Source organism: Typopeltis vanoorti, chromosome 19 (genome assembly GCF_054136105.1).
Source record: "Typopeltis vanoorti isolate ZY-2024b chromosome 19, IOZ_Tvanoo_1.0, whole genome shotgun sequence".
NCBI lineage: Eukaryota > Metazoa > Arthropoda > Arachnida > Uropygi > Thelyphonidae > Typopeltis > Typopeltis vanoorti.
The window spans coordinates 96,939,265-96,963,832 of NC_143567.1; the positions used below are offsets into that span (position 1 = coordinate 96,939,265).

Consider the following 24,568-nt stretch of genomic DNA (forward strand, 5'->3'; position numbering starts at 1 on the left):
ATAGCTTTAGAGTGTGTCAATGTTAATTTAAGTGTCTTTTATTGTCTTTCTATGTTCTTATCACCTGAAGAAGTCATTTTTGACGAAACATGTTGCGTTTTTTTCAAATAAATGTCATTGTGTTATAATTCTCGGGTTTAAGTCAGTTAATTTAAAAAATGAATATATATATATATATATATATATATATATATATGAATCATATCCACAAAAGGTTGGACACCTATAGCACATTTTAATGCAAGGATGGGCTAAAGGTTAGATAATCCAGAAACTCTCCTGTAGTGACTAAAAGTGATTTGCATTTCATTGTCTAATGAAATTCATCTACCACTTACAGACAGTGATGAACATCATTGCTTGCAGTAGGATTTGAACTTATGTCTTATTAATAGGAGAGTGGAAGCATTATTTATCCACTTGGTCAAACAAGCCAACAAACTGCAAATTTTAGATTAATGTAAAAGTGAACTTTTATAATGTAGTGAGAGACAGGAGAAAAGAGATCACTTCTGAAAGCTGTATTAAAGTTTTTTGTTTGTTTGTTTGTTTGTATGGAAAGTGGTTGTGAGCAGAATGCATTGACCGAGAGTCTTATGATTTTGAAAATGAGTGAGTTTAACACATTGTTTGATGAGATTTTTGTGGAAGTGAGGACCTGCAATTAGCTCCATAATTGGTGTGTGATGATAATATAATAATAATAATAGTTAGTATTCAAATTGAATAGCCGTGGCTTGAGGATGAAGCCTTGGGCCACGTCATCTTTTTATGCTATTCTGTTAGCCTCTACCCTTAATACATTACTGATACTTGCAGGTGAGCTGACTTCTTATTCATAGCACTATTTTTCCATTCTCCTCCAATTCACAGAGTAACTTTTTTTTTTTTTTTTGTGGAATATTTTCTCATAAATACTGGTGATATTATGATGTATTAATTTTCCTTATATGTCACCTTGTCATAATGTATGAGCAGACATGATTGCTGCTTAAGAATCCGGCTGTTCAAGTATCATGCCACCCATAATAAGAGCTAATTACTGAATCCAGGTATTTATCATTTCCCTGAAAACCTTAAATTGCATACAAAAGATATGTGGGAAGAAGGTGTTAACACTTTCTTCCCACATCTATTAACACTTTCTTTTCCACATCTATTAACACTTTCTTTTCCACATCTAGTTGTAATCTTACATGTCATATCTACAATAAATGCTTAAAAGTAATTTGTCATTTACAATAACAAAAAAAAAATATATAAAAAAATAAAAAAAAAATATAATAATAATAATAATAATAATAATAATAATAATAACAGGAACTGTTATTCTTATTTGGTGATGATATATTTTTTATGTTATTTCATTTCTTTTAATTTTAGTGGTTTGGAAATTTAGTAACACTGAAATGGTGGAATGATCTTTGGCTTAATGAAGGATTTGCTACTTACTTGTCATTTCTAGCAATGGATGATATGATGCCTGATTGGAACATGGTATGCAGTTGCTTTGTGCCACTTAAATGTCAAGTTATTCATCTTACTCTGTATATTCATTATTATTGAATGAACAACATATTCATTATTATTGGATTGTTGATAACTGATTTGATGAAAACGGAGTTTCAGGATTACCTAGTGCAATATGGTAATTTGCTATCAGTTGTACCATATAATAAGTGTTGCTGTTCATCACCATCATTTTTACATCATCATCATAGGAATTGATAAATAAAGCTTCATTCTATATCTTAAATTTTTTTTCTCATAATCACCCCAACATGTGATTATGTTAGTTATATGAGAAACCATATAACCAACATAATATAGAATAAGATAGATAAATTCATATTTTGAAATTATTTATTTATTAAGATTCATGGCTGATAGAATTCAAAAACTACTTGACACTGGCCTTTGTATCTTGCTATTTGAAGATATAATTTTCTGATATGTATCCTCAACTGAGGGAGTATAGAGGCTACCATGATAACACTACATAGTTAAGCTTATTTATATCTTATATCTTAGTTAGTTGAGCTTCCTATCAACAGTTTTTCTTCTAAATTAATGTTATCTGTCAGATCTCTAGCATTGTTATATCTTACATTACCAGATCTGTTTATTAGCTGCATACATCCACCTGAATATAGATGTTGCATAAACTGCATAGCCGCACAGTTAGCCTAGTGGGTATGCACTTCACAACCATATGCCTGGGGAAGGAATGTCCTAGGTTCAATTTCTGTCAACGATGTGAGGAGCTTAAGTATCTTCCTCTGCCATAGCCAAGTTAGCCAGTCTTGAGCGTGGACAGCAGGGTTTTCCCTCCCAGTTTTTCATCACACAAGCAGGCAAACCGGCCCTGTGAACACACACAGATACAGTAATGAATATCACCCTTAGGGGATGCAGCAGAGGAGTGGCAAACTAGATGCATTAATATGCCAGTAACCCCTCATTATGAGGGGAGTCAACCCATCTTAAACAGATGAGAATTATAGGATAAACTACATAGCCTACCTGGGCTTACCTCTGGATCTTTTTTTTTTTGCGGTCCAAGCATTAAGCATCTATTTACAATTATTATTATTATCCTGAAACCCCATGGAGTGAAAGATACATCTAGGAGGTCCTTTTTTCATATACACACACACAGCTCATTATACTGTGCCTTAAACACATTCAAATTCTCTTAAGCCACCACTCTTCCAGGCATTGCATTTCAATCATTTTCAACTCTTCATGCAAAAAAAAATCTGCTTCTCACTCCCTTGCTCACACCCTCGTTATACAGCTTCCAGGGGTGACCTGTTGTTTTCTCCCAGTCTCCCACCATTTTATGAAAAGCCTCTTCAACGTTAATCCTATACCAACTTCTACATCTCTATCATATCACTCATCTTCCTCCTATCTGCTAAACACTGTAAATTGCATTTTCTCAACCATTCTTTATGTTCAAAAGACCAGAGATTAGAAACTATCTTAGTCAGTTGTCTCTGGATCCTTTCCAACATTTCTTCATCATTTTGAAAACCAGATGACCAAATTAGTGCACAGTACTCTATATGAGGCATTATGAAAGCCTTAAAAAATAGAACTAGATTATTTTTACTTACACAAGTCAGTGTCCTCTGTATCATTCTAGAATTTGTTATCCTCACAATTTGACAACATGTCCTATAAATTTTAAATCCTTCTCCACCATTACCCCAGATCTTTTATTTCCTCTTCCAACAAGAGTAAATTCTACATCCATCTTTGTTTTTTGTAAATTCTACATCCAAATTTTAAAGCCTTATATTTCGCATCATTAAATTGGCATTCCCACTTCTGTGCCCATTTCCTCAGCTTATTCACATCTTCACTAAAAACACACGTAATAACTACAGTAATGACTATTTAATTTGTAAATATTTCATCCCAAGTATCTTGGGACATTACAGTAGTTTAAACAATACTAGGAATAACATACAGTTAGGACGCATGATTACAATGGAATACAATGGATCTCAATATGCGTGCAGTAACGTGTTATAGAAGTAACTTAAATATAACTGAAAAAATATATATATTATACAAAATTGTGCAAAATATTCTTTATATATATATATATATTTTATTTGTTTTTTATTTTTTTATTTATTTTTTCAATTTTTTTTCAATTTTTTTTTCAGTTATATTTAATTTACTATAACACGTTACTGCACGCATATTAAGATTCCATTGTAATCATGTGCCCTAACTGTATGTTATTCCTAGTATTGTTTAAACTACTGTACTGATGATGTCCCAAGATACTTGGGATGAAATATTTACAAATTAAATAGTCATTACTGGGGTTATTACATGTGTTTTTAGTGATGAATTCACCACAGGTTTCGTTATATAAAAAAAAATATTCAAGTCTTCTTGTAAGGCCACAACATCTGCTCTACTCCTCATAGTTTGTCCCAACTTAGCATCATCTGCAAACAACTGAATATCCCCATTCAAGTCTTTCACGATATCATTAACATACAAGTTAAACAGCAATGACCTTAAAACAGACCATTTAGGCACACCACTAGTGACTTTCCTCTTCCAGAATATTGCTCTCCCATACCCTGCTGACATCTATCAGGTAGCTAATTTCCAACACAATGCACTTCTAACCGTATCTGCTGTAGTTTGACTATTAGTTTATCATGCAGTAATCTATCAAAATACAAAATACCTTTACAAAATCTAAGTATACTACTGTGTATCCATCTCCCTTATCTAATGTAGTTGTCACCTTATTGTAATAAGTAAGCATATTACTAAAACATGAACTCCCTTTAGCAAATCTATGCTGTCCTTCAAAGATAATACTACTGTTGTCAATGCAATTGTGGATTCTGGTTCTCACCAGCCTCTACAACACTTTAACCACTATACCTGACACACACAGATTGGCCTATAATTTGATACCACTTGTTCACTCACAGTCAGTTTTTCGTCCTCATCCACTGCTCTCAAACTCTCCATGATGTCACATTCACAAGAATGAAAGACCTTGATGAACTGCTCATTACATATATTGACTACACTATGTTGCCAAAAGTGGCTGGACACTGCAATAGCTCTATACTGCCTCAGATGTATGATGCAGATATACATCAACAATGATGTATCAAGATGAGTGGGTGAAAAGAGTTGAGACCGTTCAAACGTGGTATGATAGTTGGAGCTCACAAGTTTGACCATTCAGTCTGACATATTTGTGTAACATTGCATGTGCCTCGATCTACTGTCACTGAGGTTATCATGAAGTGGAAATCTGATGGAACTACCAAACCCCTCCCCTGAACTGGTAGACCCAAGAAACTGACAAATTAACTGGCAAACTCTCAAGCATGTTGTTACAGTAAATCATCAGGCAGTCTTAGCAGCATTGCAAACAACTTTGGCATGAGCTATGGAATGGGTGCCAGGAGGTGTTTGTCCTTGCGTTTCATGGTTGTCCTGTGGCTCGCAATCCATTGACTACACCTGCCAGTGCCCAGCATCATCTGGAATGATGCAAACATCACTGTCATTGGACTGTGGATTAATGGAAAAGGATTCTGTGGAGTACTGAATCATGGTACATAATCCAATAGAGGGTTTGACAATATTTTTCTGAATGTGATAAATGCCTGGTGAACGATTCTTACAGGAATGTCTTGTATTGACTTTGATATTGACTTTGGTGGTGTAGCATAATGGTCTGGGATTGTTTTTCCTGGTTTTGACTGGGACTATTGGTTTCTGTGTCTGGATTTTTAAACACTGATGCCCACCATGACATTTTAGACTATTCCATTCTTCATGCTGAAATTTCTGGAATAGAAAAGCTATGTAGACAATAGGATATAAATAAATAATTTACTAATTATTTACAGCTGACATTTTGCTAGTTTGTCAGAGGTAATTTAACACTACACAACTTAGTGAAGATAGAAACTAAAATGACCTCAATAACAAGGACAGTCACGTGCACAAAGGGTGACAGTGGCACTGTTCATGGTGATTCTTGTTGATAATGCAGAAGTGTAGGTAGGGAAGTATGCCAAAATCTGTTTAAAATGATGCTGGAATAAACATGGAATTAATTCCATTCTTCTCACACTGTTGCCACAGTTTGGAATAGGCTCTTTCTTGTATCAGCATGATAACACACCTGCTCATAAAGCAAGGGCCCTATCTCTTGCACCTCAATGTTTGAAGACATTGAGGTGGAACAACTAAACTGGCTAGCCCAAAGTTCTGACCTCAACCCTATTTGAAGAACTATCGGATGAGCTGCAGTGAACTGTTGCTGGAAGCAAATTCAAGCAGCAGTTTACCAGAACTTAGTGGAGACCCAACCCCAAAGGGTAATGACTGTAATAGCAGCAAATAGAGTTCCATTCGACACTTTTGGCAGCATAGCTTATATTCTCTGTAGCAGTTGACCTCATACAGTTTCTCCAATTAGTGTCATCATACCATTATTTTTTGCTTACTACATATCAAACAAACTCCCTAGGATTTTTTTTTTTTTTGCTTCATTAGCTAACTGCTGCTCACACTGCTGCACTTTTGTTACCCTTACCAACCAAGTCACCCTCCTTACCTTTCTTTGTACTCCTTATGGAATTGATTAATGCCACTCATCTTATGTTGCCACCATAATACCTTCTATCTCTGTATTGCATGATTAATCTCTTCATTCATCCATTTTACACCTACTTTATTTAACCTTCTGACCCTTGGAATACATTTAGACACCAGATGGTTCTTGAATATCACCCAAGAAACATTGATCCTTCCTCCACCCAACTCCTCATTCCATGCTAGAGCTGCGAGATGTCTCCTGAGCCTCTCATAGTCACCAGTCTTGTAGTATTCCATATGCCCTTTTCTCACAGAAGTCCTCACATGGCTGGCAACCACCCAGGTAATCACTTCATGGGCACTCTCACTGATTAGAAGGAGATTTAGCACTTCATTTATTATTATTATCATCATTCAGGCCTCCATGGAGTCAAAGGACTCATCGCAGGAGGTCCCTCCTAGGAAACACAATATCTGTCATACCACTCCTTAAACTCATTCACCATTCTCGATCTCAACACTCTATCAGGCAATGCATTCCATGGTTAAACCATCCTCTATGCAAAGAAACCACTCCTCACCCTCTTGCTCACAGTTTCCTTTCATAACTTCCAGGGATCGCCCCGTGTCATCACTCCTTCCCACTCTTCAACCATATTACCTATTATATCATATCACCTCTTCTTCTTCTTCTTCTATTCAACAAATTCTGCAGTCCACATCCTCTCAGCCGATCCTCATAACTAACATTGTAGAGTCCTGAAACCATCTTTGTTATCTGCCTTTGTACCCCCTTTCCACAGTTAATTTATCCCCCTTCAAATCCTGGGGACCAAATCTGAGAATAATAGTCTAAGTGTGGTCTGATCAGAGTCTTATACGATGGAATGATAACTCTTTTATCTCTCCAGGTCAGTGCCCTTCTCATTATTGCAGCAATCCTCTGTGTTACCTTCACCACCTTTGCAATATGTCCCCTAAATTTTAGGTTTCTATCAATGATCAACCCCAGATCTCTTGTCTCCCCTACTTCCTCCAGTATACCTCCTCCCATAGAGTATGCAACAGCTCATCGATGTGTCCTAAACCTCAAGACGTCACATTTTCTTGCATCAAACCGATATTCCCATTCATTTGCCCATCTATCTATCTAGCTTATTCAAATCCTCTTGCAGGACTACTACATCTGCACTATTACTAATAATCCTTCCCAGCTTCTCATCATCTGCAAACAACTGAATATCCCCCTGCAGTCCACTGACAGTGTCAGTGATATAAAGGTTAAACAATATAGTTCCCAGTACTGAGCCCTGTGGGACCCCACTTGTAACCTTCTGCCTCCTTGAAACTGCCCCACCATACACAAGTCTCTGATACCTATCTGACAACTAATCCTGAATCTGGTTGACAAACCTCACATCCAAACCCATGTGCTGCAACTTAAATATCAGCTTATCATGTGCCACCCTGTCAAATACCTTTGCTAAGTCCAAGAAACTGGCAGTATATGCCTTCCCTTATCTACTGCTCTTGTAACTTTATTATAAAAGGCTAGCATATTACTAAAACAAGAGCAAATCCATGTCGACCCTCACAGATAACATTATCCTTACCTGCCCGATGCTGTATATGGTCCCTCATTAATTTCTCCAAGATCTTAACAACTACTGATGGCACACAAACTGGCCTATAATTAGGCCAGTTTATGTGTCATCATTTCCATTCCATTCCCTGGTCACCTTTCCTGTTGCCAGACTTTCATTGAAAAGCCAGGTCAAAGGAGCTGTCAGTTCTTTAGCACATTCTCTCAAAACTCGTGATGAAATACCATCCAGTCCCACAGCTTTACTGACATCCAGAGTACTCAGTATTTGCAACACACTCTCCTCTTGCACCTCTAAACCTCGAGCCTGCCCTATCCCTCTAGTATTAAAATTTACTCCTCCATGATGAAATACTCCAATAAAGTGTTCATTGAACAATTCTACTATGCCCTTTGCATTAGTCACTCTATTCCCATTTTTATCCCACAATGCTATTCTTCCACAGTTATTTCTCCTCCTACTGGCCACATAGCTAAAATATTCATTAGGATTTTTTTTGGATCTTAGAGTCAATATTCCAGTTTTGCCTTTCTTACCATACTAGTCACTCTCCTGGCCTGTGTCTTATATTCTTCATGCATCTTCTCTTCATCTGTCTCCTTATATCTCTTCCATAGCCTCTTTTTCGCATGCAGTTCCTGTTTAATATTGTTTGTCATCCACTTTACTCCAAATTGTGTCTTCTTCTTCGCTTGTGGAATACAGCTTACTATTGCTGCTAACAAATATTCCTCTACACTTTCCCAACCACTAATGATATCCTTGCCTTCCAATTCTGTCCTAAATAGAACTTCCCTAAGTTTATATCTAAGACTATTATAATCACTCACCTTATAATTCCACATATGTTCCCTTTTCTTTGATACGCCTGCAGGTATTCAAATTAATTGTCAAAACCACATATTCACTCTCTCCAACTGGGGGGAAGAGGTCATCTCAGTTATTATCAGCTCTTCTGATGCTATGACCAAATCCAAAACTCTTGAACCTCTTGTTCCCTCTATTACATGTTGCCTAAGACATTTGTCCCTCAAGAATTCTAGAAATTCCATTCCCTCATTACTACACACATTTTTCTCTTCCCAATTTATATTACTGTAGTTAAAATCTCCCATAACAATCATTCTTCTTGCACTTGCCAAGCACTGTCTAAACATCTCCTGGTCCTCACCCTCTGTGCTCCTTGATCTGTAGCAACACCCCACTAAATATCCTGTCTTTGCCATCTCTAACTCACACCATATGCTTTCAAAATCATTAATGTCACTGCCTTCCAAAGCCACCACTCTTAGAGGACATAAGTCGTCACTTATCATAAGTAGTACTGCACCACCACGCTTTCCCTTTCTATCCTGCCGAAAAATGCTTTACCCAGCTACTTCTATTCCTGTTATTATATCCTCTTCTGTCAACCACGTCTCCATGATCCCAATAATCTTTGGCCAGACTGATGCTATCAGCACCACCAGTTCCTCTCCTTTATTCTGGATACTGCATTCGTATAAAGAATAAAAATGCCACTGTTTCTATACCTAGCATTATCCCCCTCTAGACTCCACTGGGCTCAGCTTTACTTGATGTCGTCCCCCTTCTCCCCAAATACCCATTCCCACAAGTGGCCACCCCTTCTACCGTCCACTCTGGGTCATACCAAGTCATTCAGAACAGCAATCTCTCCAGATGCCTACATCCTTCCTCATTCAATTGCAAGTGGTCTCTTGCATACAATTTCTTTCTATCCTCAAACGCCCTCCAAGTATCTGCATATTCCAATCCTCTCTTCTGACACATTCTAGCTCTTATGTTATTCAATGTTACTGTTCTTCTGCTCAGCTCGTCACTATCATACCTAGGCAACATGTACACTATCTTTCTTCTCTGTGTCTTCTTTCATACAACTCAAGCAAGAATCTCATATCTCTTGCTGCCCAATTTACATTACCTCTCAAGTCATTTGTTTCTACCATCACAATCATCTCATCCACCCTTTCACCCCTCTTAAGTGCCATAGCCACACTTTCTATTGTTACTCCAGGCAAACACCCCTCATGTATGGAGTAAGAATAGAAAGTGTGCCATAGCCACACTTTCTATTGTGGGTATGCCACAATGTGCCATAGCCACACTTTCTAGGCAAACAATAGAAAGTGTGGCTATGGCACATTGTGGCTATTGTTACTCCAGGCAAACACCCCTCATGCATCCTATCTTGAATGCCACGCATCATTGAGTCCCCATACATTACACCTTTACCACCCTGTTCCTCGATTGCTCACATGCATCTCTCTCTCTCTCTCTCCTCTAACACTTTCTCTCTGTGCTCCCCTACTTACCTGCCTTCCTGACATCACTCTATCCCTGGTTTCAGTGCTCCCTTGCATTCCTGTCATTCCCTCTCTCCTACTGTTTCCATTCTCTCCTCCTCTATCATTCCCATAACTCTCTCATTCCCTCTTTTCCATTTATCCTATTCTCTCCTGTTCTTTCATTCACAAAACTCTCTCTCATTCCTTCTCTTCTATTGTTCCTATTCTCTCCTCTTACTCTCATAACTATCTCTCATTCCCTCTCTTCTACTGTTCCTATTCTTTCCTCTTCTATCATTCCCATAGCTCTCACTCATTCTCTCTCTTCCACTGTTCCTATTCTTTCCTCTTCTTCATTTCCATAATTCTTTCTCACTCCTACTCTGATGCTCTTTGCATTCGTCTCTTCCATTCGCCTAATCTCATCTTTCACACTTCTCATCTCATTCCCTAGACATTCCACCTGCTCTTTCAGGCTCATCTATCTCTCTCTGCAAGTCAGCCACTCTTATTTGCCATTCATCCTCCCAATTGTGACCATTAACGAAAACTTCACTATCATTCAATCTTTCCATACTCCCCACTCTCATTATTTTATTCATATTTCTCTCGCCCTCTATCATACCACTCATCTCTCTATGTGGAAAATCTTCCGTCTCTGACTCAACAAGGTCAGTTATAGTCATCTCTAACTCACCGAGTTCCTCCCATTGCCTGCATTTTGTGCATATATATGTATTACCCCTTCTCTCACCTGCCACATATACAACCGCCGGGACGCATACATTCCGCAAGTCACAGAAATCCCATATGATATCACCAAAATGGAGTCCTTAAATGGTGGAAGACTTGGTGATATGCCATTTACAATTTCAACTGCTGCTGCCGCCATTATTCAAAATAGTATCGCTAATTATTGTCAAAAATAGTGTTGCAACTAAACGCTAAATAAAGTATAAAGGAGTATTAAGTAAAAGTACAAACAATTACAAACAAAACATTTAAGTATACTAAATATAAATAAAATAAAACAAAATAATGATAACTTATGCTATCTTCATCTTGTCTTCCAATGTAATGAATCCAATTCCGACCCCATCTTCTCAGTAACCAAAATACACAATATTGTGACAACAACTAACTTCAAAAACAACTACTGAAGGACACTCGTATTCCAGAAAACAATGTAGCACTACAAAAACTTAGAAAAATAGACTATTCACTGATTAAAAAAGTACTTTTTTCAGCACAGCTCAAAATTTCCCACCACTTTCTCCGGTGACTCTATCATTCTCCTTTATATTTATAATAACATCCTGTGATGAGATGATCAAATACAAGATCCACAATCCTCACATTTCCAGTATTACATACTGCCTCAAAAGCTCGAGAAACTCGTTTTCTTTACTTCCGGTTGTTATCTCATCATCCCAATCAATATTGCCTTTCCTCTATTAAAGTATATAAGCACTCTGTTTAAGTAACTAGACCACTTTATAGATCAGCTTTGTTCACATGTTATTGTATGCTAATAAGGTCATATTTTTTTTTCTGGATATTTAGTATGGTTCTGATATTGATATCATCTGTTAACTTCACTAAGTTTTTTCATATCTGTTGCCTTTAGTTTTTGATCAACTGTTTTATTTCTAATTCAGTGCTCAGATCCAAAAATTAAACTTAGTCAGCATTGTTGTGTATGCTGCTAATTTAGTGATAAAATAACAACACCCAGTTGTAATTTTTAAATCATTTCTGGAATATGACTTATGCTTATATTTGAAAAGCTGAAAATAACTGAATGAGTAAACAAACAAATAAATAAATCAACTAACACGTTTTATTCCCTTGTTGGAGATAGGCAAGGCCTTTTAACCCTAATTAGCTTTGGAGATTGAGTGGGCAGTCCAATCTCCACCAGTAGCCAGTTCAGATATAGCTGGCCCAAAACTATCACTAATTATGAGCAGTAACCAATGAAGAGAAAGGCAAATGAGTGCTGCCATCTTTTAGTACATAACAGGATATGTTTTTTGTCTGAAATGATGTGAGTTCTACTGTCGATTTTCTTGAGTTTATTCGACAGAAAACCTGCATTTCCCAGAGAGAAAAAAAAAACACTTACCCATTCCAGAGATCGACTAACTCAGGAACCAATCGAAGAAAGTCTTAGAATATGTTCCTCCAGTTGGTGGCTAAATTTGAACTTAAATTTATCTTCATGTGGCCTAGTGCAGAAGATCAAATGCCACTTCCACTGAGCTATACAGGCTGAGTAAAAAAAAAAAAGAAAAAAAAAGATTAAAATGATGAGCTGTTTACTTTTATAGTAGTAGCACCTAATAGACATGAGCAGATATCAACTGAAGATCATCACTGAATTCCAGATATTTATCCTCAAGAGGTGAACAAGATAATACTATGTTAGTGCTACATCAGAAGTTTACATCATTACTAACTTCCAGTAAAAATCAGTATGTTATTTGTCAGGAGTCTAATGTCATCAGACCTTATATTTCAATCTTCTAATTTTTAGCTATCATTTTAACTGTATCAATCTACCGATGTATCTTTTTCTGGCCGTCCTGAAATCAAACACCACCTGTTTTGTTAACCTTTCCTCTCCCATTTGTTTAAGTGACCATACCACTTTAGATTAGCTCTACTCACACATTCCTGAATGCTGGTAATGTCAAATTCTTTCATAATATTCTAATTTTTAATATGATACAGCCATTGATACTATCAAAGTTTGATATTTTACTGCAATTTTTTTCAGTATTTTTTATATCTGTGATGCTAAAAAATTATATATTTTTTATCACAGATATATATTTTATATCTGTAATTAGCTGTTCAGTTTCTAACACAACACTCAGATCCATAAATTTAAACTTGTTTGAACATTGCCTTGTATTTGACACTAATGTTTTAACTAGTGTTTTAACTGATTTTTCTCTTATTCCTTCCAAGTTTATTAACTGCCTGGTTATTTTCTTGTTCATTTTCATAACTAATTTGTCAACTTCCCTAAAAATTCAGTCTAAATTGCTGAATTATTTATTTGTTTATTATTATTATTATTATTATTATTTTGTGACACCTCCAAGGAGTCGTCCAAAGACTCATCGAGGGAGGGCACCTACTTTACAACTCTTCGTCTCCATCATCTACACCAGTGCTATTTAATGCTCACCACCACTAGTATTTTTTGTCTGTAAACTGAGTGTGTCCTAAAGGCCGATTTGGCTGCATTTATCACGTGAACAATTCATCTTTGAGAATTGGGTTAATGCTTTTATATTCCAAACTATTTTCAGAGTTTCAACCTTATTGATTTTCAGACATGTTTAGTAGAAATATTATTATTATTATTATTACGGCCGACTCCAGGGAGTCCTTAGACTCATCGAGGGAGGCGCTAAACATCATGTCCATACAATTATTCGACATTCTCACAGTATCTATCATACCTTGCCTTGAACTCATTCACTGTCATAGCACCCACTCTGGCAGTTTATTCCACTCATTTACCACTCTAAAAGTAAAGAACCCAGCTCTAACATCCTTGCTAACCACACTCTTGCCCAGCTTCCATAGATGTCCCCTCGTTCTCCCACCACCACCAGTCCTGATCTCAAAAATATCCTCTGAATTAATCCTATAGAAACCCTTTAGCAATTTGAATGTCTCAATCATATCTCCCCTTTTCCACCTATCAACTAATTTCTGCAAGATACAAATCTTCGACCTGTTCTCATAAGGTTCATTCCTTAGACCTGCTATCATCTTGATCACTTGCCTCTGGATCCTCTCAACCTCCTCCCCATCAAGAAGAAACCTCGGTGACCAAATCTGGGCACAGTAGTCGAGATGAGGTCTTATCAAGGCTCAGTACAGAGGTACAATAACTTGCTTGTCTCTGCTCGTCAAAGTATTTTTCAGCAACCAAGTGAGTTGATGAGCTGATTTGGCCACTTTTGCAATGTGCCCCCTAAACTTCATCTCCCTATCCACCAACACTCCCAAGTCCATGGCCTCATCAATCTCCTGGAGAACAGTTCCACCAATGTGGTATACTGCTGCTAATCTTTTCACCCCAAAATGCATAACCTTACATTTTGTCACATTAAATTGACATCCATTCTCCTTAGCCCAGAACTCCAATCTGTCCAAGTTTTCCTGCAAGATTTTGACATCTGCATTCACTATTGCCCTACCTAACTTTGCATCATCAGCGAACAAATGAATTGTTCCTCTTAGATCCTTCCCTATGTTGTTAATGAACAAATTAAACAGCAGTGGTCCAAGAACAGAACCCTGCGGCACACCACTAGTCACAGGCTGTCTTTTGGATTCTACTCCTGAATAAACTACTCTCTGATATCTCTCCATCAACCACCCACCTATCCATCTCACCAACCCTATATCCATTCCCATATGTTGTAGTTTATGGATTAGAATTCCATGTAGTATCCTGTCAAATGCCTTAGCCAGGTCCAGCAGTATCACTATAAACCCATTATTACCCTTATCCAGTTCAGCCGTCACATGCCTCAGTAACTTGAGCAAGTTACTGAGGCATGATCTATCCTTCACAAAGCCATGCTGTCCCCCATACAGTATCTCATTATCATCAATCCATTCCTGTATTTTTCCCTTGACTACATTCTCCAAGACCTTGACAACAACTCCTGATATGCTGATCGGTCAGTAATTTGTGACAGTAGTCTTGGATCGTCCTTTATGCAGTGGAACTTTTTTACCCTCTTTCCACACCTGCAGGACTAAACTAGACCCAAGACTCAGATTAAACAACATGGTCAAGTGCACTTATAATTCTTTAGCTGCATCACATAATACCCTTGCTGGTATACCATCCAATCCCACAGATGTATTCACATTAAGGTTCTGTAATAGACTATTCACCTCCACTTCATTCATCACAATTCCCATATAAACTAATGGTTCCTTTATTTTTTCAATGTCACCACCTGGATGATATACTCTTGCAAAGTGCTCGCTTAGTAATTCCACTATATCGACTGGTTCAGTGACCTCCTTACCATCGTCATTCCTTAAAATCATTCTACCGTGTACAGTTTTTTTTTTTTGCTTGCAGCATATTAAAAGAACTGTTTGGGATTCTCTTTAGCTTGCATAGCTAGTTTCCTTTCATAATCCTCTTTTGCTTTTTTTACCACACTCATTACCCTTCTGGCCTGCGCTTTATACTGTTCGTGTGCCTGCAGGTCACCTTTCTCTTTAAATTCCCTCCACAGTTGTTTCTTTTTTTACTTAATGGTGTTATTCATCCATTTAACCCCTACTTGTTTTACTATTCGGACCCTAGGTATATAATCAGCCATAACCTCCTGTAAATTCTCCTTGACCACTTCCCATGCTCTATCGACATCCAGCCCTTGCAGTTGTACATGCCATGGCACTGATCCAAGCAATCTCCTAAGCTTGTCATACTTGCCAGTACGGTAATTCCACATATACCCTGTCTTAATAGAAAATTCCACACCTTTAGCCACCTCCCATATCAAGACCTTATGATCACTCTCACCAATAGGTGGCAACATGGTCATATTCATTATAGTCAAATTCTCAGATGCTATTGCCAGGTCAAGCACTTTCAAACCCCTAGTATTTTCACTTACATGGTATCTCAGATATTTATCCCTTAATAATTGAATAAAATCAATTTTCTTCCTCCCACGTGTCCTCTCCTCCTTCCAATCCATGTTACCATAGTTGAAATTCCCCATAATAATTACCCTCCTTCCACTCAATTCATCAATTTGTTTATGCATACTATCTCCACCATCTATTCCATCACCTGGTCTATAGCAGCACCTAACTATATATTTTGGTCTGCCAGTCTCAATCTCACACCAAATAGCCTCAAACGAGCTCTTTTCACTATCCTGCAATACAACTTCAATTCTCCTTGGCTGCAGTTCTTCAGCTTTCAGCAATAACACTCCCCCCCCCATTTTATTCTCTCTGTCCCTCCTAAACACACTATAACCTACACATTCTATAACCCACTAACTATATCATCTTCCGTTAGCTATGTTTCACTAATGCCAATAACCTGTGGCCAGGAAGAGCCAATCAAGCCCAAAAATACTTCCTTCTTGTTCCTAATACTCCTTGCATTAGTATACATGAAATGCAGAGATCCCTTTGTCCCACCCCTATCTTGATGCATTATTCTAACTATTCCATTCTGATTTCTTGCCCTTAGTACTGGCTCGGGTACCTTACATACATTCTTACACTCAACTGTCTCACTGATGTCCGCATATCCACTCCCCCCCCCCCCCTTGGTAGTTCTAGTTTCCCTGGTTCTGCACATCCATTTTCACTTCATTCAGCAACACTTTTTCCAGTCTCCACACACCAAATCCATTCAGATGCAGGCCATCCATCTTGTATAAATCCTTTCGCCCATCAAACTCATTCCACATGTCCACGAATTCCACACCACACCATCTGCATAACTTGCGCATAAAATATTGTAATGAAATAGGAATTTCTGGGTTATCCATATTTATTAAACACATTATATGTGCAAAACCTAGTGACAAACACTATTTCTGAAGATTACAATCACAAATTGTAATAAATATTGTATGCCAGTTATAAATATTGCCACAAAGATTGTGGCAATATTTATAACTGGTAACATTTTAGTCCTACATTATTTAGCCTTTTCACCTATAGAATACACTCACACATTGCTACTGTTAAAGAGTTCTTGATTAATTTCCATTCTGCATCTATATCCCTCCTACTCAACTCCTTTTTGCAGGCTATAGCTCTCAGTCATCTCCTAAGCTTTCCATAATTACCACTCTTCTAGTCCCACATATATCCTTTTCTCTTCTTTATAGAAGTTCCCATGTGACTGGCAACACCCACATAATTGCTTCATGGTTACTCTCACCAACTGGGGGGAGGGGGATTTGACACCTCATTTATAATAACATCCTGTGATGAGATGGTCAAATCCAAGACCTTCAATCTTCTTGAAGCCTCTGTTATGAGGGTGTGTGCTGAGAAGTTGTGATAATCATCATGAAGGAATGACATGCCTTCTTATATATCCTAAAAGAAAAAGAACAAATTATTACAATTTGATGAAACATGAGGGTTAAAGAGTTTTAAGATATATTCTTTCTTGTGGTTATATCAGTTGCTTTAATATAATTTTTGCTTGAGGTTTTTATCAGAACTTTTCAGCCCCTCACCTTTGTACATACTGTCTGAGGTGGTTGTCCCTCAAAAACTCAAGAAACTCCTTTTCTTTATTTCCAGTTGTTGTCCCATCATCCTAAGCTATATTGTTGTAATTAAAACCATAATGATCACTCTTTTCCCATTTGCTTGGCTAATTTGCTTATACATTGCCTGGTGTGACTACCCTCCACATTACCAGGTCTATAGCAACATCCAACAAAGTATTTCATTCTGTTCACCTTTGTCTCACACTATACTACCTGAAAACCACCACCACTATTTCCCCCTTGCATCTCTACCTTGTATAGACATAACTCTTTTTCTATTATTAATAGCACTCAATCTTCCTTTTTAACCTTTCTATTTTCATGAAATACATCATCATACCCTTCCATTTCTATTCCTTTCAGAACGTCATCCTTATAAAACCATGTCTTATTTATTCCAGCAATCTTTGGGTGAGCAAACTCAATCAATGCAACCACTTCATTTGCCTTGTTTCTGATATGTCTAGCATTCATATACAACCATAACAGCTCATTCCTCTATAACTAGTTTCACTGATACTACTTATTAGATGTGACTTCTCCATACTTTCCTCAAGCCATTTCTTTTTCTCCTTACTTGTTCCAGAACCCTCTTTAAATCCAACTGTTTTCCCTGCATCCTGGGTCATTCCTTTCCCTTTTTGTCTACACATTCATTTAGATCCTCTTGGAGCATCAGCCTTTCTCGTGCTGTGTTTCCCTGTCCACCATGAGTCTCCCCCATTTCCCTGTTTATCTTGCAGATTTGTTCTTTCATTCCCTACACTCGTGCAATCCGCTTCTTCATAAGTACCACTTCAGTCTCTCTTTCCTTATTCTCCCGTTCTTTCACATTGCTTCTTACTTGCTCAGATTCATACAACAGCAGCAGTCTCTCCAAATGACTCAAACAAAAACTATTCATATTTAGTCTATCAGCTCATATACAATTCAATTCTTCCTTCAAACTCATTCAATGCATCAACACATTAATAAACTGCACTCCTTTCTCTTCACACATTTCTGCTAACATGACATTTATAATTCTTTCTCTCTGCATGATCTCATTGTCATACCTGGGCAACACTCTATCTTTCCTATAACCTATTATCTTTTATTCTTCTCAACAATATCCTGATATCCAATCTTACATTCTTCTTGTTCCCATATCTCAATCACTCTATTCATTTTACCTCAAGGAAAACAAACTTTGTGCATCTTCTCATTTATCACATTTCTAATATTCAAATCACCATAAAATGCCACTCATGCGTCTTTTGTTGCCCTTTTCATGCTGATATCATTTGTTTTACTTTTCTTCACTCTTCCATATCCTACAAATCTCTTCATTTCACTCTGCATCCACCTCTTTTCTTGCCTCATCTTCACCAACTCAGCTTTCAAATCTTGCATCCTTTTTTCACTATCATTCACTCTTCTATTTCATCATCAGTCACTCACGCCCTTGCTCACCATCAATCCCACTCATCAACTCATCATCTTACTGTTAACTGTTGGATGTGTCAGGAATAATAATAATAATAATAACTGCACTTTGTTTTTCAATGTCATTTTTGCCCTCTTTATTGTTAATTTCATTCTATTTTTAATGTTGTATAAATTATTAGCTTCTTTATCGTCAATCAAACTTTTTTCTGTGCTATCGTTTCCACACACACTCTCTGAACATTCACACAATCTTCAGCTATGATGCCATGGTCCTTACTTGTATTTAAACTCATATTTAAGCAAACCTCATGGTCGATCAGAATATCTCACTTCCTTCATATCCACACTGATTATTTTCTCTTATTCAACCTCTCCACATAAACATCTGCAACATCTCCCCATGCATATATACAACACTCACGGCATCCTACCATCTTTGAGAAATCTGCACTCTCTATCTTATTTGCCTTTCTTGCAGACCTACACAACAATTTGTCTTTTACTGCCATGTTGTATCAGTGTGCTAAGTTTAATGATTTTGTAAACAAATTTAACTTAACTTAAAACTGAACTTTACTAACAAACATTGCACAACTTCTACCCAACTCTTACACATAAACACACACTTATTTACAATTAATTAGTCAAAAACCTTATCCGAACCAGGAGCCTTCTTTACACAAACCTTCCAGAAATTAGTTGATTATTGACAAAGATCATCCAATAAGATACTAGTTCCTTTGATGATGATGATGTTTAGCCTGTTTTCTATTCACTATAGGGTGAAGGCCTTCCCCTTTGTAGGAGGGTTGGGTCTACTTCTCCCATGGTGACCCAGTCCATCTTGGGTGAGTGTTTATTCACTTGTATGAATTGACTGTATGAACATATAACATGTAACATATAAATAATGTAACAAACATGTAATTATTACACCAATAAAAGAAAATTAAATTGAATGAGTTAAAAATTGCAAGAACATGGACAATAATAAACAAAGCACTTCAGAACACATGCAATTTATATACAAAAATATTAGTGCTGGTGGTGGATGGAGTGGTGAAGATGGAAAGCTGTAGAGTAGGTGTCCTCCCTCGATGAGTCTTCTGACTCCTTAGAGGTGTAAGGAAATAATAATAATAATAATATCTAGAGAAATTTGATATAATATCCAATACCCAAAATGAATTTCATAAAAATAAAGGAACTAGGCCAGCCTGGTTGGCCAAGGGGTTAGCGTATCCACTCTCCAGCCAAGAGACGGCAATTTCGAATCCTGCCAAGGCATGAAAGACAATCACAAACATCCATGCCTTGGCAGGATTCGAACCTGCAGTCTCTTGGCTGGAGAGTGGATACGCTAACCCCTTAGCCAACCAGGCTGGCCTAGTTCCTTTATTTTTATGAAATTCCTTTTGGGTATTGGATATTATATCAGATTTCTCTAGATATTATTATTATTTCCTTACACCTCTAAGGAGTCAGAAGACTCATTGAGGGAGGACACCTACTCTACAGCTTTCCATCTTCACCACTCCATCCACCACCAGCACTAATATTTTTGTATATAAATTGCATGTGTTCTGAAGTGCTTTGTTTATTATTGTCTATGTTCCTGTAATTTTTAACTCATTCAATTTAATTTTCTTTTATTGGTGTAATAATTACATGTTTGTTACATTATTTATATGTTACATGTTAAATGTTACATGATTTGCCTTATGTGGGATGAAAACTCCGAGTTTCTGTGAGAAAAAACCTTGCTACCTCCATATGCGATTGGCTAACTCACCTTCAATTGAAAAAAAGATATAAAGATTCTTCCCATCATGACCAGAATCGAATTTATCCTTTACAAATTGAAGGGTGCAACGTACTTCACCACTCCATCCACCACCAGCGCTAATATTTTTTGTATGTAAACTGCATGTGTTCCGAAGTGCTTTGTTTATTATTGTCCATGTTCCTGTAATTTTTCTCTCATTCAATTTAATTTTCTTTTATTGGTGTAATAATTGCATGTTTGTTATATAATTTATACATTACATGTTAAATGTTACATGATTTGCCTTATGTGGGATGAAAAACCCAAGTTTCTGTGAAAAAAAACCCTGCTACCTCCATATGCGATTGGCTAACTTATCTTCAGTTGAAAAAAAAACGACATAAAGATTCTTCCTGTCATGACTAGAATCGAATTTATCCTTTTTCAAATTGAAGGGTGCAACGTACCGTCGTTCTACCAATTGTGCTATGGAGCCCTTAAAAAGCCAACAGCACTTCCCAGGTGGGCACCCTCCCAAGTACTAACTGGGTCTAACGCTGCTTAACTTCGGTGATTGGATGAGAACCGGTGTATTCTGCCTAGTCTCTCTGTTGGCTATGTGAATATTTTTTCAATAACTCCTCTTTCCATGATTTTTTTTTTTTTTTTTACCGACAGCAAGGATATAGGCCTGCAATCGTTAATTTCATTGGATTTTCCTTTTTTTTATTAGTGGAGTTACCACTGCTGTTTTTAAATTTGGTGGTATTTTACATTTCTGAAAAATTAAGTTATACAATTTGAATATAACATGTGATACAGTGGAGTAGTGCATTTGTGCATTTAGTGCATATCCCTTGGTCATATTTGATCAAATCCAGGGGATATTAATGTTGATTTCTGAGATTAACATATCCAAATCTTTTTTTGTGTTATCTGGGGGAAAAGATCCTTATTTTGTGTCTGGATAGTGTTGGTATTTGTCTTTCTAAGACTAGGGATAGTTTGTCTTAAATTTGTAATTTTTTCCTTGAAAGTATTATTAAATTTGTTTACTAGTTACTTATTGCTTAAACCATGTTTTGCAAAGTTTTGGATAACAGTCGTCGAGGCAGGAGGAGGTGGTACTTTATTTAGTGCTTTGTTTATTATTGTCCATGTTCCTGTAATTTTTCTCTCATTCAATTTAATTTTCTTTTATTGTTGTAATAATTACATGTTTTTTACATAATTTATATGTTATATGATAAATAATTACATAATTGCATGTTTCTGATTAGAGGTTTGTTTCTGTTCTGTATCTTTCTTTTTAAAGCTCTGATTACATGAATATCTTTTTAGCTGGTGCCATAAATGGTCTTTTTTTTGTATATTTTAAGTAAAAAAAAAATCAGCTTACTCCTTTCATTTCCTTATAGGGAGTAGGCAAAGCCTTTTAATCCTATCTAGCTTTGGAGACTGAGTGAGTAGTTCAATCTTCACCAGTAGACAATCAGAACAGTTAGTCCATGACTATCACTCATTATAAGTGGCCACCGATGAAGAGATGGGCAAACAAGTGCTGCCATGTCTTGGTACCTAACCCAAACAGGATATGTTACTGTATGATGTAGTGTGGCTTCTATGGCTGATTTTCTTGAGTTTATGGGATGAAAAACCTGAATTTCTGGGAGAGAATAATCCGCTTGCCTGAGCCAGAAATTAACTAACTCAGGAACTGGTCGAAGATAAGCTTAGAAAAAGTTCTTCCAGTCAGCAACTAGACTTGAATTTAAGTCTGCCTTCAGGCACAAGTGCCACTTCCACTGAGCTATGCAGGCTCTTATATTTTAAGTAATATATTGTCATTTAACCAGGGAGGTGAATCCTGATGGTTCTAATCTTTATTGTCCTTGCAGCGTTCTTGCATATATGATGCATCAATTTGAATTTGAATTAGGGGTTTTCCTAATTTCTTCATCAACAATGCTATCATCTATTACTTTTTTAAAATGGTTTCCCATGCGAGTAAGGAATTGGAGTTTTTTTTTCTCCAGTGCCGAGATGTGAAATGATGTAAAGTAGTGGTCTGCTAGTTTTGCTTCAATAGCTGGGGATCAAAGGTCTCTTTTCTTTAACACGAACGTTAATATGATCTATACAGGATTGTATAAATATTTTCATTTATCATTTCCTCTCTAGTATGAGATGAAATAGTTCCTATTAAGCCAAAGTTGGATAATATACCTAAATAATCTGTAATTATGCTTGATTTGGTGTTTAGGGTATTAATGTTTGTGTCTCCTGCTATGATTATAGAGTGATTAAGGTTGTTATTGTTGTTTATTTTTATTAGCCAGGGTTCTAGTTCCTCTAGGAATAGTTTAGGATTTCATCTGGTGGACTATAAATGGAGTTCAGTATTAAATTGTATCTGTTGATAAGTTTTATAGCTTTAGATAGATGTTTTCAGCTGGCTGAAATTTCATTTCTAACTTACTGTGTATTTTTGTTTAGTGTAAACATTAATCCCACTGCCTTTTCTGTTTTCACGATAGTAAATAAACATTCGGAAGCTAATTATGTTGTACATTGGAAGCTCCTCATTGGTTAGGGAAGTTTCTGTTAATAAAAGAGGAGAGAACATGAACAGTAGAAGAGAGGGAATGAGAGAGAGAGAGAGAGAGTTATGTGAATGATACAAGAGGAGAGAATAGGATAAGTGGAAGAGAGAGAGAGATATGGGAATCATAGAAGAGAAGAGAATAGGAACAGTGGAAGAGAGGGAATGAGAGAGAGTTATGGGAATGATAGAAGAGGAGAAAATGGAAACAGTAGGAGAGAGAGGAATTGAGAGGAATGCAAGTAATAGATGTCAGGAAGGCAGGTAAGTAGGGAAGCACACAGAGAGAGAGAGAGAGAGAGAGAGAGTGAGGGATGCATGTGAGCAATCGAGGAACAGGATGGTAAGAGGTGTAATGTATGGGGACTTGATACGTGGTGTTCAAGATAGGATGCATGAGGGGGTGTTTGCCTGGAGTAACGATAGAAAGTGTGGCTATGGCACTTAAGAGGGGTGAAAGGGTGGGATATCATTAGTGCTTGGGAAATTGTGAAGGAATATTTGTTAGTGGCGATAGTAAGCTGTGTTCCACGAGTGAAGAAGAGGACACAATTTGGAGTAAAGTGGATGACAAACAATATTAAACAGGAACTGTTTAATATTGTTTGTCAAAAAAGTTTAATATTGTTTGTGAAAAAGAGACTGTGGAAGAGATATAAGGAGATAGGTGAAGAGAAGATGCATGAGGAATATAAGACACAAGCCCAGAGAGTGACTAGTATGGTAAGGAAGGTGAAATTGGAATATGAGAAGAGCTTGGCCCTAAGATACAAAGAAAATCCCTGGGAATTTTTTAGCTTTGTGGCCAGTATGAGGAGAAATGATGGTGGAAGAATGACATTGTGGGATAAAAATGGGAATAGAGTGACTAATGCAGAGAACATAGCGGAATTCCTCAATGAACACTTTATTGGAGTATTTCATCCTGGAGGAGTAAAGTTTAATACTAGAGGGATAAAGATAAAAATACTAGAGGGATAGATGCTAAAGAACTGACAGCTCCTTTGACCTTGCTTTTCAACGAAAGTCTGGGTATGGGAAAGGTGCCCAGGGAATAGAAGGAAGGTAAGATAGTGCTATTGCATAAGGGCGGTAGGAGACTGAAAGTGTCTAATTATAGGCCAGTTTGTGTGTCATCAGTAGTTGTTAAGATGTTGGAGAAATTAGTGAGGGACCGTATACAGCATTGGGCAGATGAGGGTAATGTTATCTGTGAGAGTCAACATAGATTTGTGAAGGGGCGCTTGTGTTTTAGTAATATGCTAGCCTTTTATAATAAAGTTACAAGTCCACAAAATGAGGGAAAGGCATATTCTGCCAGTTTCTTGGACTTAGCGAAGGCATTTGACAGGGTGCCACATGATAAACTGATATTTAAGTTGCAGCACATGGGTCTGGATGTCAGATTGGTCAACTGGATTCAGGATTGGCTGTCCGATAGGTATCAGAGAGTTGTGTATGGTGGA

The 24,568-nt window shown here is 37.1% G+C and overlaps 1 protein-coding gene across 1 annotated transcript in view; it reads left to right on the plus strand.

Annotated features, from left to right (window-relative positions):
* LOC150096378 (glutamyl aminopeptidase-like) overlaps positions 1 to 24,568 on the plus strand; it is a 365,847-nt gene that overhangs the window by 92,483 nt on the left and 248,796 nt on the right. The window contains exon 6 of the mRNA XM_090409047.1: positions 1,384 to 1,497. Within this exon, the coding sequence (XP_090265173.1) occupies positions 1,384 to 1,497 (114 nt within the window). The remainder of the gene's footprint in view (positions 1 to 1,383; positions 1,498 to 24,568) is intronic.